The sequence below is a fragment of the Apodemus sylvaticus genome, chromosome 18 (assembly GCF_947179515.1).
Source record: "Apodemus sylvaticus chromosome 18, mApoSyl1.1, whole genome shotgun sequence".
Lineage (NCBI taxonomy): Eukaryota > Metazoa > Chordata > Mammalia > Rodentia > Muridae > Apodemus > Apodemus sylvaticus.
Genome location: NC_067489.1, coordinates 30,266,319 through 30,282,372, shown reverse-complemented (window position 1 = coordinate 30,282,372; position 16,054 = coordinate 30,266,319). Strand labels below are relative to the sequence as shown.

The 16,054-nt window shown below is 42.6% G+C and overlaps 1 protein-coding gene across 2 annotated transcripts in view; it reads left to right on the top strand.

Annotated features, from left to right (window-relative positions):
• Positions 1 to 301: 301 nt before the first annotated feature.
• Nrg1 (neuregulin 1) overlaps positions 302 to 16,054 on the top strand; it is a 1,103,601-nt gene continuing 1,087,848 nt past the window's right edge. For both annotated transcript variants that reach the window (XM_052162546.1, XM_052162552.1), the window contains exon 1: positions 302 to 1,034. In XM_052162546.1, coding sequence (XP_052018506.1) covers positions 302 to 1,034 — 733 coding nt within the window. The remainder of the gene's footprint in view (positions 1,035 to 16,054) is intronic.

Sequence of the window (16,054 nt, the reverse complement as noted above, 5' to 3'; positions counted from 1 at the left end):
ACAGCAGGGCTCGGGGCGCGGCGGTGCGGGGGGAACCTGTCACTCCCGCAACCAAGGCGGTGGCAAAGGCTTTTCCCCTCTTTTGCTTTTTATTCCTTCTTTCTTTTAATTCTTTTCTTTGCCTTTCTGTGGTTCCACCCATCTCCCCTTCCTCCCCATAAACAACTCTCCTACCCCTCCACCCCCAATAAATAAATAAAAGGAGGAGGGTCAGGGTAGGAGTGGGGGCAGGCAAGGCGAGGCAGCTGGAGCCAGCCAGGCAGAGTCCGCACCGACAAGGCGCCCGCACGCACCTCACACCATGAGATGGCGACGCGCCCCGCGCCGCCCGCTGGGTACCAGCCCCAGCGCCCTGCAACCGCGGTCCGCCGGCCGCTCGCCTCCGCTGCTGCCGCTGCCGCTGCCACCGCCGCCGCCGCCGCCGCCGCTGCTGCTGTTGCTACTGCTGGGGACCGCGGCCCTGGCTCCGGGGGCGGCGGCCGAGCGGGCGGCTCCCGCGGGGGCCTCGGTGTGCTACTCGTCCCCGCCCAGCGTGGGCTCGGTGCAGGAGCTGGCCCGGCGCGCCGCGGTGGTGATCGAGGGAAAGGTGCACCCGCCGCGGCGGCAGCAGGGGGCACTCGACAGGAAGGCAGCAGGAGAGGCAGGGGCGCGGGACCAGCCCGCCCAGGACCCGCCACCTTCACAGGACCCTCCGCCCGCTGCCAACTGGACCCTGCTCACCGGGTCCCCAGAGCCTAGCACCGATCAGCCCGGGGACCCCGTGCCCTATTTGGTGAAGGTGCACCAGGTGTGGGCTGTGAAAGCCGGGGGCTTGAAGAAGGACTCGCTACTCACAGTGCGCCTGGACACCTGGGGCCACCCAGCCTTCCCGTCCTGCGGGCGGCTCAAGGAGGACAGCAGGTACATCTTCTTCATGGAGCCGGATGCCAACAGCAGTGGCCGTGCTCCGCCCGCCTTCCGAGCCTCGTTTCCCCCACTGGAGACTGGCCGCAACCTCAAGAAGGAGGTCAGCCGGGTGCTGTGCAAGCGGTGCGGTAAGTGCCTTGCTATCCCCCGGGCGGCCTCGGGCTCCCCTCCGGCGGCTGCGGGGCACGGGCGCTCGCAGTTCCGAGCGGTCTTATAGGAGGAGAGGAGGGGGTGTCTCGCAGGTGCCACGGGCGATTGCTCGACGTTCCCGATGCTATGGGCTTTTGCTCCGAGTAGAATCTAAAGTTTGGTCTTCGGTTGGGCTTCCCTGAAACTTCTGAATCCCTCGGGGTCTGGTTCCCTAAGTTGATAAGGAACGTGTCTTGTCTGTTGCTTTCTTAGGTGTTGGTTTGCTGAACTTGGCTTGTGGTTAGGTGCTGCTGTTTGTGAGTTTTCCCCTTGTGGTGGGGCTTCTCTGAAAGAGAAATCATGAGCCAGGCTTGGTTTCCAAGCCTTCTTCTGAATGTGGTCCTGAGCGGTCAAGGGCTGTTTGTGAAGAGCCCCAAGGAGGAGGAAAGGGCAGGGTGAGATACCACTATAGATACTGGCAGAGTTTTGGGTTAACAAATGTGCAACATGCAGGTAGAATGTGTAGCTAGTTTCTAGGTGTATGTGAGAAGTATAGGGTGACTTTTCTTGGGAGAATCCTGCCAAGAATTTTGGTCACAGTGTTTTGGTTTGGAGGGTGTTTACTCTGCTCTGGAAACCGGAACAGATGAATGTAATTGTGGCACTTTTATCTAGGCCTTAAAGACTCTCAGATGAGAAGTTTAGCCACTGATTTCTCAGGCTTTTCCCGTTTTACCACTGGGCATTCCCTCAGGAGTGTCAAATTATCAGATTTGAGAAATTAGCTGCTAGTCTAATTACATGTCTGAGGTCGAATTGCATTTCTGCCATTCATAAAATAATTTCTAGGACCTAAATCTCTGTATTCTTTCCTGATCACCATATAATTGCTAACACATAGCGGGGGATTCCTTTTCAAACCCATAAATTACCATGATTACATATTACACAGTCTAACACAACTAATAGCCATTTTCCCTTGATTTTTGTATATTCGTTTAATGGATTGTTGGATTAATTGAATTTTCACAAAACTCAGCATCATGACACACTCTGCGGCACAAAGTGTGTCAGGTAATAGCCAATTAGACATACATTTTAGGTTGCCATTGTGACGCTTGTGTCCTGCTGCTAATTAATAACTAATGATTAATGACAGGCAAGAGCAAAGTTCATCCACTGTTCCTTTATGTTCACAATGTGTTTGGTGTGCCAGGGACCTGTTAGGATTGCACCACTCTGTGGACAGAGGCTCTTGCTAGTGGTGTTGAAGGGAGCTGAGTGACGTTGGGATTTCCCAGCTCTGCTTGATAGATGTCACTGTCTAACATGGGGGAATGCTCTGCTGGGAGCTGTCTTATGAGGGAGCAAGAAAGCTTGGCACCACTGTGCTGTACCTTATGTTCTTCTGTTCCAGAATCTGAAGTAAGACCTTTAAGTCATACCATGGGTCAGCTTTCACATGTTTTATTATATGTGATCCAAGGAGGATTTTGACTTTCCCCCAAACCGAATGAGTTTCACATCATTTCCTGTGCACCCTGGGGCATCGACGACATAAAGGCGTTCGCAGTTAGCTGTGACACCTGGGACTGCCTGTGCTGTACCAGTTTGGCAAATGTTATTCGTAACAGCTTTTAACTAGAAACAAATGTCAGATCTCAGCCGTACTGCCCTTCCATGCATCTAGAGCATATTTGGACACGTAAAATCCTTGTTGCCTGGAGAAAGCATATGGTGTTTTGTACCTCTAAGGCAAAGCTTTACTGAGTGCAGATAGTGTTGCCCTTGTATGTGGCAGTCAAAGAGGATACACAATTTAAGTCATGGCTTGTTAGGAGGAAGTGAGGTTTTGGAAGAACTGATAATCTCCCCTGCATGGGATTGGGAAGCTTAATAAGTCATAAAGTTACTGGACTAGATTTGTATAGTTATAACATTTGGTTAATTCAGTGTTACATAAGTTAAAGTAGGTTTATATGACATCTCAGTGGAAGGTTTACCTAAGGACTAAATGAAAGCTCACTAAGTTTCTTTTGCATATTTACCCACAAGGTAACTTTGTATAACGTGAGCTCAGTAAATCATACTTAGAATGTTGGGTGGAAAAATTGTGTGTGTGTATATGTGTGTGTGTGTGTGTTGGAAAACTCATGAATTCACCCAGCTGTGTGGTCTCAGTTAACAATACCATTCAGAAAGCATCTAGCAAAAGGACACAGACAAGTGGAAAACATCTAAAGTGAATAAGGGCTGATTTGTCCTGGTCAAGTTGCCTATGTTCTTCCTGGTTAGATTTAGGAAGAGTGATGGTGGAGAGGGCCTTATCTAACCCCAGGAGCCATCCCGCCCTGGGGTGTGACAGTTCTGGACAGGCTTGAGCCCCGATGCCAGGCTGGGGAAGGAATACAGCAAAGTCATTTTATGATATCATACCCAGGGGGCCAGTTTCCAGATCTGAAGTGACCAGCTGCAGTGCCGTCTCCTACAAGTTGCTTACTAGTGTAGAAACTCCACAGGCAACAGATTTGCCTAAGAGCTGAGCTAATAGAAAGGTTTCCCCATTCTGCTTTCTCTCTCTCCATCTACTATAAGCTCCTAAGCAGTGTCCACATGAAAAACATATAATAGGATAGACGCTTTGAAACAGAAACTGTTGGTGTGTTTAGAAGACCTCATGCAATTTCATAGGTTGTTTGCCTTTTTGAGCTGAGGTTTGAATAAATTACACAATCAGGACAAAGGTTTGCCTTCTCCACCCCCGACACTGAATGAACTGAGACATGTAGTTAGCAGACTAATTGGCTTTTCAGTTAAATTTCTGTTATTGAAACATATTGTTTGATCTGCTATGCTTTTTGTTTTTCAAAGCATTGTGGAGGCGCGAGGCAGAAGCAGATTTCCAAAAAGGAGTGCAGGTGCTGAGCACATCTACAGCTGAATCATATAGATTTGTACATTAGGTTTTTACAAGCCAATATAAGTCTGTGTTGCATGATAGAGAATGAAGATATCTTAATACATGGAAATTACAAACATACTTATCAGATATTTGTGATAAATGGTGCTTGCTCTTTCTAATGACCCCCAACCACTGTTTAATAAAGTTCACTAGCCTAACAGTGTTACAAAATTTTGTTACAAAACGAAACAAAATGTTACAGGAATTTTTTTCCACTCAGCATTGAAGAAAATTATTATTAATAAAAGCCGTACTAGGAAAATAAAAATACAAACAGATTCTGCTTGGCTGCTTGTATTTCATGAATAAACCTATAAATTTAATTTCCTAAGCATTTGTGACTGCTTTTTTTTCTTAAGCCATATAAATCTTGCTGTCAAAAAGCCCTACTAGAATCAGCTTCCCTCTGTTGAGGACAGAAACTGTATGTGTATTCATTTATGTTTATGTTAAAACAAGAAACTGATAGGTCATTTGGGGAAATGGTACTTTAGAATAGAAAAGGTTTAAAAGTGGGTTTTAATATTTGAGTTAAGAGTGTTTTACTAGCACTAGGGGATAGTTTGGATCATTTTGGGGAACTCTGTAAACCCTCTGAATTCAGGAAAAGGTTTTACCATATGTCTTAATGCATTAGCTAAGACTAGAAGGCTTAAATAGCCCTGAGGATAAAACGCCAGGCTGTGCTTCCCTGTGGCCCGTGTATTTATAGCAGATGGGAGCAGAAGATGTACTCGGGGTGGTGGTTGCCCTTGTCAAATATAATCCGTTCGTCGTTCAGGGATTCTCCTTTGCTTCTCTACCGCTAGTTTCCTCCTGGAGTTTTTCTTAATTGTAAACAACCTGTTTTTACATTTTAGTGACAATTTATATGCTGACCAGATGTCCAGAGATCTCCGGCTGTCCTACATTCTTAGTAGTGCTTGGGTTCTTGCGGTTTGTTTAGAATAAGCTTAAATGATATGAAAAACCCCATCTCTATGTAAAGCTCTTACTGAATGGATATTAAGATCAGCCTTATATAAATGCATGGAAATTCTGAGTATAATACATATACAGTTAAGTTTCTTACTGGGCTTAGCAGCTACAGAAAAGAAGGGAAGCACATAGGAAAACCAAAGATAAGTTTTAGGTTTTTTTTGAATTCTAATTAGGCCCTGTGCATAGTTTTCAAGTCACATATAAATGCTTTAAGTCTGCATGTGTATATTAACTCAGCATGTATGTTAACATAAACTTGAAGCGAAGATTAAAATAATATTATGATAGGTTAATAGGACTTAGCTGGCTACCCCATCCTGTCCAACTGTTACTTTATAGTACACAAACAGAGCTTAGTGATACATCTCGTTCAGATGCAAAGGTGCATGATTTGAGACTTTGTGGAGTAGAGACCAGCCCACCATAGCTGAGAGACTGTTAGAGTTGACATAGGGTGTTCCTGTGTTGCATGTGTGGGTTATTAGTGTACTTGAGAAAAACCTGTTTCTAAAGGCTTACTTTCTTGACTTCCATCACCAAGTGATCTATACGTGTCCAAGTAGATTAAAAGAAAAGGTGAAGTTGACAGCTCAAGTGGATTGCATAGTCTCTGTTTATCTTAGATCTAATTGTTAGAAAACAATCCCCCTTAGTATTAAGCAGCCGTCTGGGCATGGGAGACACATATAAGCTGTATTTTGTCTTTTGTACTTTTAAAAATAAAAGTAAGATTCTTTTTCCTATGGAAAATAGTTTCCTAGAGAACTGTTTCTTAATTTCAACTTGTCTTTATTGGACGCAGGATAATTTAGATTTTTCCTAATAATCAGTAAAATAAAAAGATGAAATTCTTTCCATATGGGAGTGTTCTTGTTCTTCTTTGCCCTGTTTTCCTGTATGTGTCCCCTTTGCCTCTGTTTCCCTTATGGACATCCTGCAAAGGAAGCCTTAGGGAACAATGGGGTTGTGGCTGGATCTCAGCGCATGCATCTAGGGTCACTGTTCATAATCTTACTGACTGCCTGTCTATTGATGTCTTGGAATTCAGCTGCCTTTGGTTTGAATATGTTGGATAACAGCACAGCCGAGATCGCAACACTATGAATTCGAGCACTCTTTTTTGCTCCTGATCGGCTCCATATCCGTCCCATGAGGATCTGATCTAGATGGTTACCTGTATAGCATCTCTTAGTTCAGAGGCTTCCCATGAAAAGCCTAAGGCTCTGTCTTTGGATGTCTGCCCTGAAGTGCTGGGGACTGTAAGATGAGTTCAGAGTGGTATGCAATTCAGGAGCTGGTGGCCAGTTTCCCAGATAACAGTGAATGAAGAGAACCTCTAGAAGGATGTTGTTTGCCTTTTAGACTGCCGTAGAAGGAGATGTGAGCGGAATAGAGCATATACGAGGGGGCATGGCTGACCATGGTGTTACAGTCTTGGTTGTGGCTATGCATAGGAGTCCCGGGTATGCAAAAGAGTTTCTAAAGAAAGCTATCAAACTTAGAGGTCAGCTAAAACTATGCAGTCAGAGCTGCCACTCCTTGACTGGATCTTTGAGAGGTACAGCTTGATTTTTGTATACTTTAATCGATTAAGTAATCATTAATCATTAAGTGGTGACAGAGGCGCTTCCAGATATGTATATGGCGGCAATTATTGACCTAGGCTGTATTTAAAAAGGGAAAAAATGTTTTTCTGATTTTTTTTCTCACTCACATATAACTAGTTTGGTGAGATGTGCACCTGTAGAACGTGGCATCAGAAGCCACACCCTTCCAAGGCACCATCCCTTCTCATAGCACCCACGGCTATCTGGGGGTAACCCAGATAGACTTTTGGGCTTCTGAGAAATGTTGAATTTCTAGGGACTTCTCCCCCTTTCAGTTATTTCTGGACCAAATTTATTCCATATAGTTTACATCCCAGTGAGAAGTAAAATTTTCTGGGTTGTAAGTACTTGAATGTACACAAGAGACTTGGATATTAGCAGAACCCCAGTGCCATTTTTTTTAAAGAGTCATTCCTCTTCTTTTTTTTTCCTTTAAAAAAAAATTTAAAGACTTATTTATTTATTATATGTAAGTGCACTGTAGTTGTCTTCAGACACTCCATAAGAGGGAGTCAGATTTCATTATGGATGGTTGTGAGTCACCATTTGGTGCTGGGATTCGAACTCAGGACCTTCGGAAGAGCAACAGGTACTCTTAACCACTGAGCCATCTCTCCAGCACCCCTGCCTCCACCCCCAGTGTCATTTTGTATAGAGCCATCCCTGTCCCCATCTCTGCATTTTGAGTACTTGACCTTAGCATTCAACAGTGCTATGTTCACCTTTGCTCTGCACTCATGGACATCTGAGCATCTCAGTAGTGTCAAACTTTACTTCATGACAAAATTCAGTTTTAGTAACTGAAGTGGAAAAGTGTGTTCCTGAGAACTAATAACTTACTTTGGGGGAGGAGAGGGAGTAGAGATACCTTTATTCCACCTGCCTTTTGTTTTTAATGTCTTGTCAGTTCTTGGTTAGACTTCAGGGAGAACAGCGTCTGTCCTTTGGGCAGGACTGGATGGTGAAGTCCTTCACTGTCTAGTTGGTCCTGGGTGTTTACTCTTAACCACTGAGCCATCTCTCCAGCACCCTGCCCCTGCCTCCCCCCCTTCCCTGTCACTTTGTAAAGAGCCATCCCCATCCCCATCTCTGCATTTTGAATACTTCACCTTAGCATTCAGCAGTGCTGTGTTCATGCCAGAGATGAGGTGTTTCCCCAGATCAGCAGTGGCTGCAGGGAACATCCTCTGTGTAAAATATGATAGCCATTACTGAAGAGGAAATAGATGGCTACTTTGCTTCCCAAGAATTGTCATTAGTCTTTGCCCTTGGGAGAGGACTACGCAGGCAGAACCCTTTGGTGCCCCCACAAGGTGAAGTGATTTAGCTCAGAGTAGGTGCACCCATTGTCCAGTGACAGCACTGAGGTGACCCAGGCTCCACTTTTGTCATCAACTCAGACATGCCTGCTGGGTGCCTCCTCATGCTGTTGTCCCCCTCTCCCTCAGCCCCCATAGCTGAGGTTGTTCACACCATACCCCTGGGAACACCAGAGGGTTCACTGGAGCTTGGATTTTATTGGAAAATCTAGCATTTGGGGGAAATGCTCTTATTCTCTGAACAGATTGGTTTTAGTTGTGAAAGCACCATCTTTGCCACATTAACTATTTTTAGGTAAGTTTCTTAGTAGTGTGGCGTGCTTACACTATTGTTCATCCATTGCTATAATTTATCTCCAGAAGTTTTTCACCTCCCTAACAAATTTTATATCTACTATTCATAACCCCCTCTCCTTTCCCTCTCTAGTCCAGGAAGCCACCACTCTACTTTCTGTCTTGATAGATATGACTATTCCTCATATATGCAACAGAGCAGCTTTTGTTCTTTTGTGACTGACTTATCTCCACTGACTGTTATGTCTTCAGCATTCATATGTGCTGTGTAGTGGGTTTCAGACTGCTCTCTTTTTAATGCTGAATTGTCTTGTGTTTTATGTGGACAGTACATTAAGAACCAGAGTTCTTAATCCACTTACTTGTCATAACATTTAGGTCACGTCTACCTTTGCCTGTCGTGGACGATGCCGCTGTAACCTGTGGAAATATCTGCTTGAGTGCTTGCTCTCTGGTTTGAGAGGTTTGGTCCCCCAGATGGAATTTCCAGAGCTTAGGCTTAGTCTAAGCACGTTTCCATAGCAGCCTCACTCTTAGTTGCTTCTACCAACAGAGTGCCCAGGCTCCAGTTTCTTCCAGTCCTCACCAGCGAGTGTTCATCTGAAACACTTTTATAACAGCTATCCCAGTGGGCGTAAAGGGGTGGTGAACAATCTTTATTTGGGTTTCTGTACAAAGTTAATACCTCTACTATTGTCATTAATCAGAAACAAGTTTTCAGAAAATAGATGCTAATCAGCTCATAGCTACAACTGACACAGCTCTTAGAGGCCCTAATCAAACAATGAAGTTAGAATAGACAACAGGTTATTAAAAACAAAGAGATGTTTATAAAATAGTTAGGAAATACTTTTCAATGCTTATCACCAAAATTTGCATGTCAGCTTATACTTTTATCAACTTACCTCAGACAGGCACCTTATCATATGCCTAACAGCGTCAAAAATGTTCAACTGATTTATTATTCAAATTTTCCATTTTTCTTAATGGTTTGCCTGTCTATATTTCTATATTGCTCAAAGCTCCATTCGTTAGCTGCTGAGCTGGAGTCTGAGTCATTTTGAAGATTCTGTTGTTAGTAGGACTTTTCCTTATTCAGTCTCTCTGGATACTCATCCCATCCTGACTGGAGGCACTGACTCTCAGTGCCCCTGTGCAAACTCAGCCTCACCTCGTTCCTCTTACTGCAAGCACATTTCCGTCCAGCCTCACTGCTCCATGAACAAGTTTTTAGACTATTTCCTGTCTTTTACCTGCATCTCCTTTCTCTTCCCATTTCTACGGAGGATTCTGTTCTTCTTTCTCTTTTGATTTTTTTGAGACAGGGTTTTTCTGTATAGCCCTGGCTGTCCTGGAACTCACTCTGTAGACCAGGCTGGCCTCGAACTCAGAAATCTACCTGCCTCTGCTTCCCAAGTGCTGGGATTAAAGGTGTGCGCCACCACCGCCTGGCAACTGTATGTTTTTAAAACCAACCCAACCCAAAAACTTTCGGAACCCAATGGGTAATAAAATGAACCAGCAATATTCATACTGTTTTACTAGAAATTTGTTTTAACTCTGTAAGCGTGCCATTGTTTGGGGTTCTAATAACTAGCTTCCTTGGCAAAATGGATGAAGCCAGCACAGAGTCTGAACAGCTTGGACTACAGTGAGACCAGGTTTGATGATGCTAGGGACAGATTTCCTACCATGAGGCAGGAGCTGAGTCCTTCTTTCTCTGTTTATCATTTTAATGGTTTGGGTGGGAGATGATACTGTCAGTCCTTTTATGGGTAAAAGAAGCTATGGAGACACAAGTTGTCAAGAGGAAGATCATTTGATCCGACTCTTCAAATTGCGGTACAAAGCCTCCTTACCGGCTTCATACTATAGGACATGCTGTTCTGGATTAACTAGGCATGGACAACTTTCTCCCCACCCCTCATGAGTTCTTTCAGTGCAAAAAAGTCCAGTAATATTTATAAATCATGGCTCTTCAACCTGTTTCTTAAAGTTGTAGACCTTTCCTTTAGAATCTAGATTTATATATCAAATGGCTTACTAGATAACCTAGACAAGCAATTCACAGTAAACATTTCAAAGAGTATCTCTCTCTCCTGCTAGGATATCAATGCATCTACTTATTAATAATGAAACTAGGATCACCACTGTTGCTACTGCTGGTCTCAGTGGTCCCTTGATGAGCATTTATTCTGTGCTAGATACAGTAGTGGGAGGTGATAAAAAATCCACTTAACCCCTCAGAATTTTTTAGAATTAATGTCTCTTTTAAAATTATTTCAGACAAAACCCTCTCTGTGATACAAGTATTTTGTCAAGTATTATAATGTGTAAGTGTATTGATTCTCAGATTCTCCTTGCTCTCTAAATTCCATGGTCTCTGCTCCAATCCTTACTCTGATAATACCTTCTTATCTTTGCTTTCTCCTCCAACAAAAAAAAAAAATATTTTCTACTGGTATCACAGTGACTCTTCTAAAGAGAAAGGGACAAACTATACCCCTATTTAAAGCTCTTGAGTTGTCATCATAATAAAATATTCTTTATAATAATACAGGATGCCTTTCATTCCCTACTCCAAGTACTTAAATTAAAAGAAAATTCGATCAAATTTTATTTTGTGTGTCTGGGAATTTTGCCCGTGTTTATGTCCTTGAAGCATGTGCCTGTAATGTTTGCAAAGACTGGAAGAGGGCATCGGCTACCTGGAGCTGAAGTTGCATATCGTTTTGGGCTGCCATGTGTGTGCTCTGAACCGAACCCGGGTCCTCCGGGAAAATAGCCAGTGCTCTTAACCACTGAGCCATCTCTCTGCAGCTTTACTTCTCAAGTGTTTTACCTGGTTCATTCTCCTGCCTAGAACCTGGCGACACATCACTAGCTTTGCTCTCCATGTGCGGGTATAGCTGTAGAGCGCCGTGCTTATGCGCATGCGCATGCGCCTTTCTCGGAGTCAGCTGGTTCTCTGTGTAACTTTTGTACTGTTGCTCCCCGATGTCTAAGACTGACCATATTTTCCAGTGGTAGATGGTTAAATAAAACTCTATAGCTATGGAATAGAGGATTCTGAATTTGGTTAAAAATCTTGTGAACGGGGGCTGTTGAGGTGGCTCAGCAGGTAAAGGCTCTTGGTGTGCAAGTCTGTCAACCTGAGCTTAATCCCTAACACTTATGTAAAAGCTGAAGGACAGAATTGACTCCACAAAGCTGTCCTCTGACACCTTTCATGCTGTCATGGCAACATTCATGCTGATATATGTGTGTGTGTGTGTGTGTGTGTGTGTGTATACACACACACACACACACACACACACATATGGTCTTATTTAGGACAATATGATGAACATACATTTATAGTATATTGTCCAACAGTATGTGATTTATTAGCATATCATCTCTCTTTGTATCTGTGTCATCTCTATATTTGTTAATTAAAAGAGAAATAGGAGTCTAGAACTCGATACAGCAAAATGCTAACAGTATTTCTCTCTAGTGTTCGTATTACAAATGTTTGGATTTTCTTCACTTTGTTAATCTGTATTTTCTCATATTTCTGTAAGTACTAGTCATCAGTTTTTGACAAGGAAAAAAATAGTAAATGCTATTTCTAACAAACATCAAGTGTGGGAAGGGGCTGTGCTATTTTGTCCCTGTAATAAATGGAACCTCAAATACTAACATCACACACACATAATTGTTTGTTTCTACCCTATGAATGGAGAGATCATGGGATGTTCTACTTTCTCCTCTCCTTTGTGCCCAGGGCTAACACCTGAGGCATAGCTGAACCCCACCTTACCTTAGTTCGTTTAAAACAAATAGAGTTCCACCTTGTAATGGTCATTTTCTTTTTATGAATACAACTAGTTCCTGAAAAGGACATAAATCTATTTTCTGCTGTCTCGATGTTGTGGTAGAGCCCAATAGCCATGAGCATATTATCATAAAATGCATCAATGTTTATTACAGATGCATAGCATAGAAACTACATTCTCTTCCTTACACTCCTTTTAGCATTTTATGGGTGAATTTTGAAGTAACTCCTTAAGGTTTAAAGTTCACCGAGCCTATTTTCATTTGATATCCTTGCAAATGCAGAGGGTCAGGCCATATGCCCTATCTTTTTCCTGGCCTGTAAGGATGTCTTTCTCAGCTCCGTGTTGAACAAATCATTTTGATATAGGGACTGTGGAGAAATTCTCTGCAGCCTTATCACTGCTGACTTAATTGAGTTTCATGATGCACTTTTGTTTTGCTTAGGAGGATAAATTAAAAATGGCTGATAAAGCTGTCTGTAAAAGCAGAATTGTTAGGTTAAACCTGCCCAGTATATTAAATGTATTGACGAGTAATCTATCCTCTGTTTTTAATCACTTTTATTAGCTCTGCTGTAATTTTTTTCCACTAACTCACTAAATACCTGTCATTATATCCTCAGCAATATTTCTCTTTAAAATACTATCAAAAAGTCCATGAAAATGATTAAGGTGCCAATATCACCCACCTACATCCTGTTAGCAAGAATAGTTGGTGATTTATGATTAGCTGGGTCGTTGGTTGTGCTTTATGTGTGTGTGTCTGTGTATGCAACCAAGGAGAAAAAGAAACTGATTCACAAGAGGTAGGCAGAGACAATGAATGATTTTTGAAGCTGTGAAAATAATTAGCTTTTTGTTCATCTACATCATACATGTTCTGATTATAAATGCTTCAAAAATATTTTCATTAAATCCTGAGAAGATGAAGACCATAATTATGTGTTACATGTATAGTTTAAACAATAGTGACATGAATGCTTTTCTTTCTGGGCTTGTCTTTGTTGTGGGCTTTTGGCTTCTCTTGATTAAAAAGCATTTTAAAGCATTTTTGGTATCAGTTCAACAAGTCACATATTTATTTGTGAAAATGTAATACAAAATTTACTATTAACTTAATTCTTGTCTTTCCCCATCAATATACGTAGCCATCAGACCTGATTTTTCCTCTAATATTAAGCTTTCACTGTCTATGAGAAAAATATAGGTATTTTCTCAACTTATTATATAGGCAAATGAGAATTATGAGATCTTTAAACAATCATATGGAACTAACAGGAAATGAGAAGGAAGGATTTTATTAACTTAGTCACTAAATATTTATTGGGTATCTATTATTGATAGGTTGATACTGGTGTTTGGCATAACAATGAAGAGGAGATTAGACATTGGCCATTATGAACTAAGAGCATAGAAATGTAAACCATTTGGACAAAATAAAGGCAGGATATTTAATGACAATTGTACTGTGCCTTACAAGGGAAATGCCATGGGAACAGATGGCGGAGGAATTATGAATAGAATTCATGGTCAGTTTTACTGGATTCGCAGTCACCTAGGAGACACTTCTCTGGGTGTCTGGCTTCAGTGAGTTTTAAATGAGGAGGTATGTCGGCAGTACCATCTCATGAGCTTGGATGCAGTCCAGTTGCCTGGCAGCACACAGCTGTCTGTGCTCCCTGACTATGGACACAATGTGCCTCATTTTCCTACAGCCACGACACCTTACCATGACCTCTTCTTAAACCAAATGCCAGAATAAACCTGTTTTCACTTAAGTTGTTTCTGTCAGGTATCTTGTCAAGGCAATGAGAACAGTAAGAAGAAGAAATGGTGCCCAAAAGTGCGGGTGCTGCTGCACAAAGTCCTACAGTCTTTATAGTCCATTGGAACTGGTTTGTGGGGGGAGATTTAGAAGATGTGGGAGCTGCATTTAGAGAGTTGTAGAGTTCTAGAAGCAGAGCTTAATGGAGCACTCTTGTGGGAGTTTGGGAGACTCGAATTCTAATAGAAATGCACAGAATAAAGACCTTTTAGAGGAGGACGTAGACTCTGCTAGGAATTGGGCTAGAAATGACTAATGTTCAAGAATCCGGTTACATTCTCTCTGTGACCTATGATCTTAAGTGTGGCTGACTTAAAAGTAATGCACTTAATTTATTTCATGGAGGAAATTACAAAAGAGTAGAGCATTCAGGCTGTGGCATGGTTTTGAATTTCATTTATTTTAATTCTTTGTGTGTATGAGTCTGTACATATGTGTAGCTGTTCATGGAGGGCAGAAACATCAAGTCTCCTGGAGCTGGAGTTATATGTAGGGCTGAGCTACTTGACATGGGTACTAGGGACTGAATTCAAGTTCCTTGCCTGAAAAGTGTACTTTCTTAACCTCTGAGCCATCTCTCTAGCCCTAAGGTGTGGTACCATTACTATCGACCGATCTTATCCAGTGTACAGTGATAGAGAACAGACAGAAGAATGGAAGGTTGTGAAAAATACATTTAAATTTATGGTCAGAGAGGATGCAGGGTACGCACCTGCAATGATTAGAGTTTAGCACCATTAGAAGACTCCACACTGGTCCACACTCATGGGAGGCTCCAGCTTGTAAAATGAAAACTTACTGGAAAGGAGAGACTAAACTCTCCAAATTGCAGTGGAGACCCTAGGATGCTAAAGATGCCAATACCATAGAACATCTGTTGAGGATAGCTGTAGGCATGAAGTGGGATCAGCACAAGTTCTACGTGTGCTGTAGAGCTGGACTGGTGAGAGCAAGCCAATCTAACTGGAACAGAGATAATGCCAACTTACACTCAAATGCTGACTTTGGAGTTGAGGATCTGGTGTTTACTCTGACCTTGATCTGTCCTTGCTACCATTCTGAAATGGGAATTATATTCTATTTCAATGTGTATTGGATGAATGTAACTGATGTTTAAGAAAATTATAGGGGCTCACAAATGAGAAATTAAGTCTCAGGACTTTGAGCTTTTGTGCAATGACAGAATTGATAAGGTGTGCGTGTGTGTTTGGGGGGGGGCGTGTCTCTGACTGATGAGCAGAGGAATTTCATGTCCTGAGACGACCATGAGCCTTTGAGGACTAATCATGGAGTGCTATGAATTAGAAATGTGTTTGGTGTTAAGTTGATACAGGTTGGACTTGTGGTGGTTAATCGTCCTTATTGACTTGACTGGGTTAGGAGATATTCCCAGATAGGTATCTTTGAGAGGGTGTTCAGAGAAACTTAACTGAAGAGGCGTATAGACAGCACTGTCCTAGAAGCTGGGGTCTCAGACTGAATAAAGAAGGAGAAAAGGAGGAAGCCAACTAGCTGAGTACCAGCCTTCATTTCTACCTGTTTCCTGACTGTGGCTAGAAAGCAGTCAGCTGCCTTCGGTGCCCATTTGTACATCTTCTTGCCCTGGTGGGTTGCATCCATTCCTAAATTGTAAGCCAAGACAAATCTTTCTTCTCTCAAGTTGCTTCTGTGAGGTGTCTTATAGTACAATGAGTAAAGTAGCTGTGTAGTAGCCCATCTTGATCTAAAGGATATCAGAGAGTCTTTCTGAGGATGATGCATTTCTAGCTTGGCAGTGGTGGTGCACGCCTTTAATACCAGAATTCAGGAGGCAGAGGCAGGCAGATGTCTGGGTTCAAGACCAGCCTGGTCTACAGAAAGAGAGTTCTACAACAGCCAGGACTACACAGAGAAACCCTGTCTCAAAAACAGACAAGCAAACCACAAACAAATATGTCTCTTCCATATAGAACAAATCGAAGAAAACCATGCATTCCTGATAGGGTGAAGGAGAGAAAAAAGGAATAGAAGAGGGGAGTTTAGAACCCAGACAGGAACAGGTGAAATGCTGATGAAGGACTCTGGATAATTAAGACAGAGACAGCTATATTTTATTTAGTTAAACCTAGTAGCATGACACACTTTAAAGAAGTGTGTCCCCTTCTGTGTGTTGGGGGAGGGTGGATGTGAAATGGTTATACATCAGAGATTTGATGGATAGTCTGCATGAATTA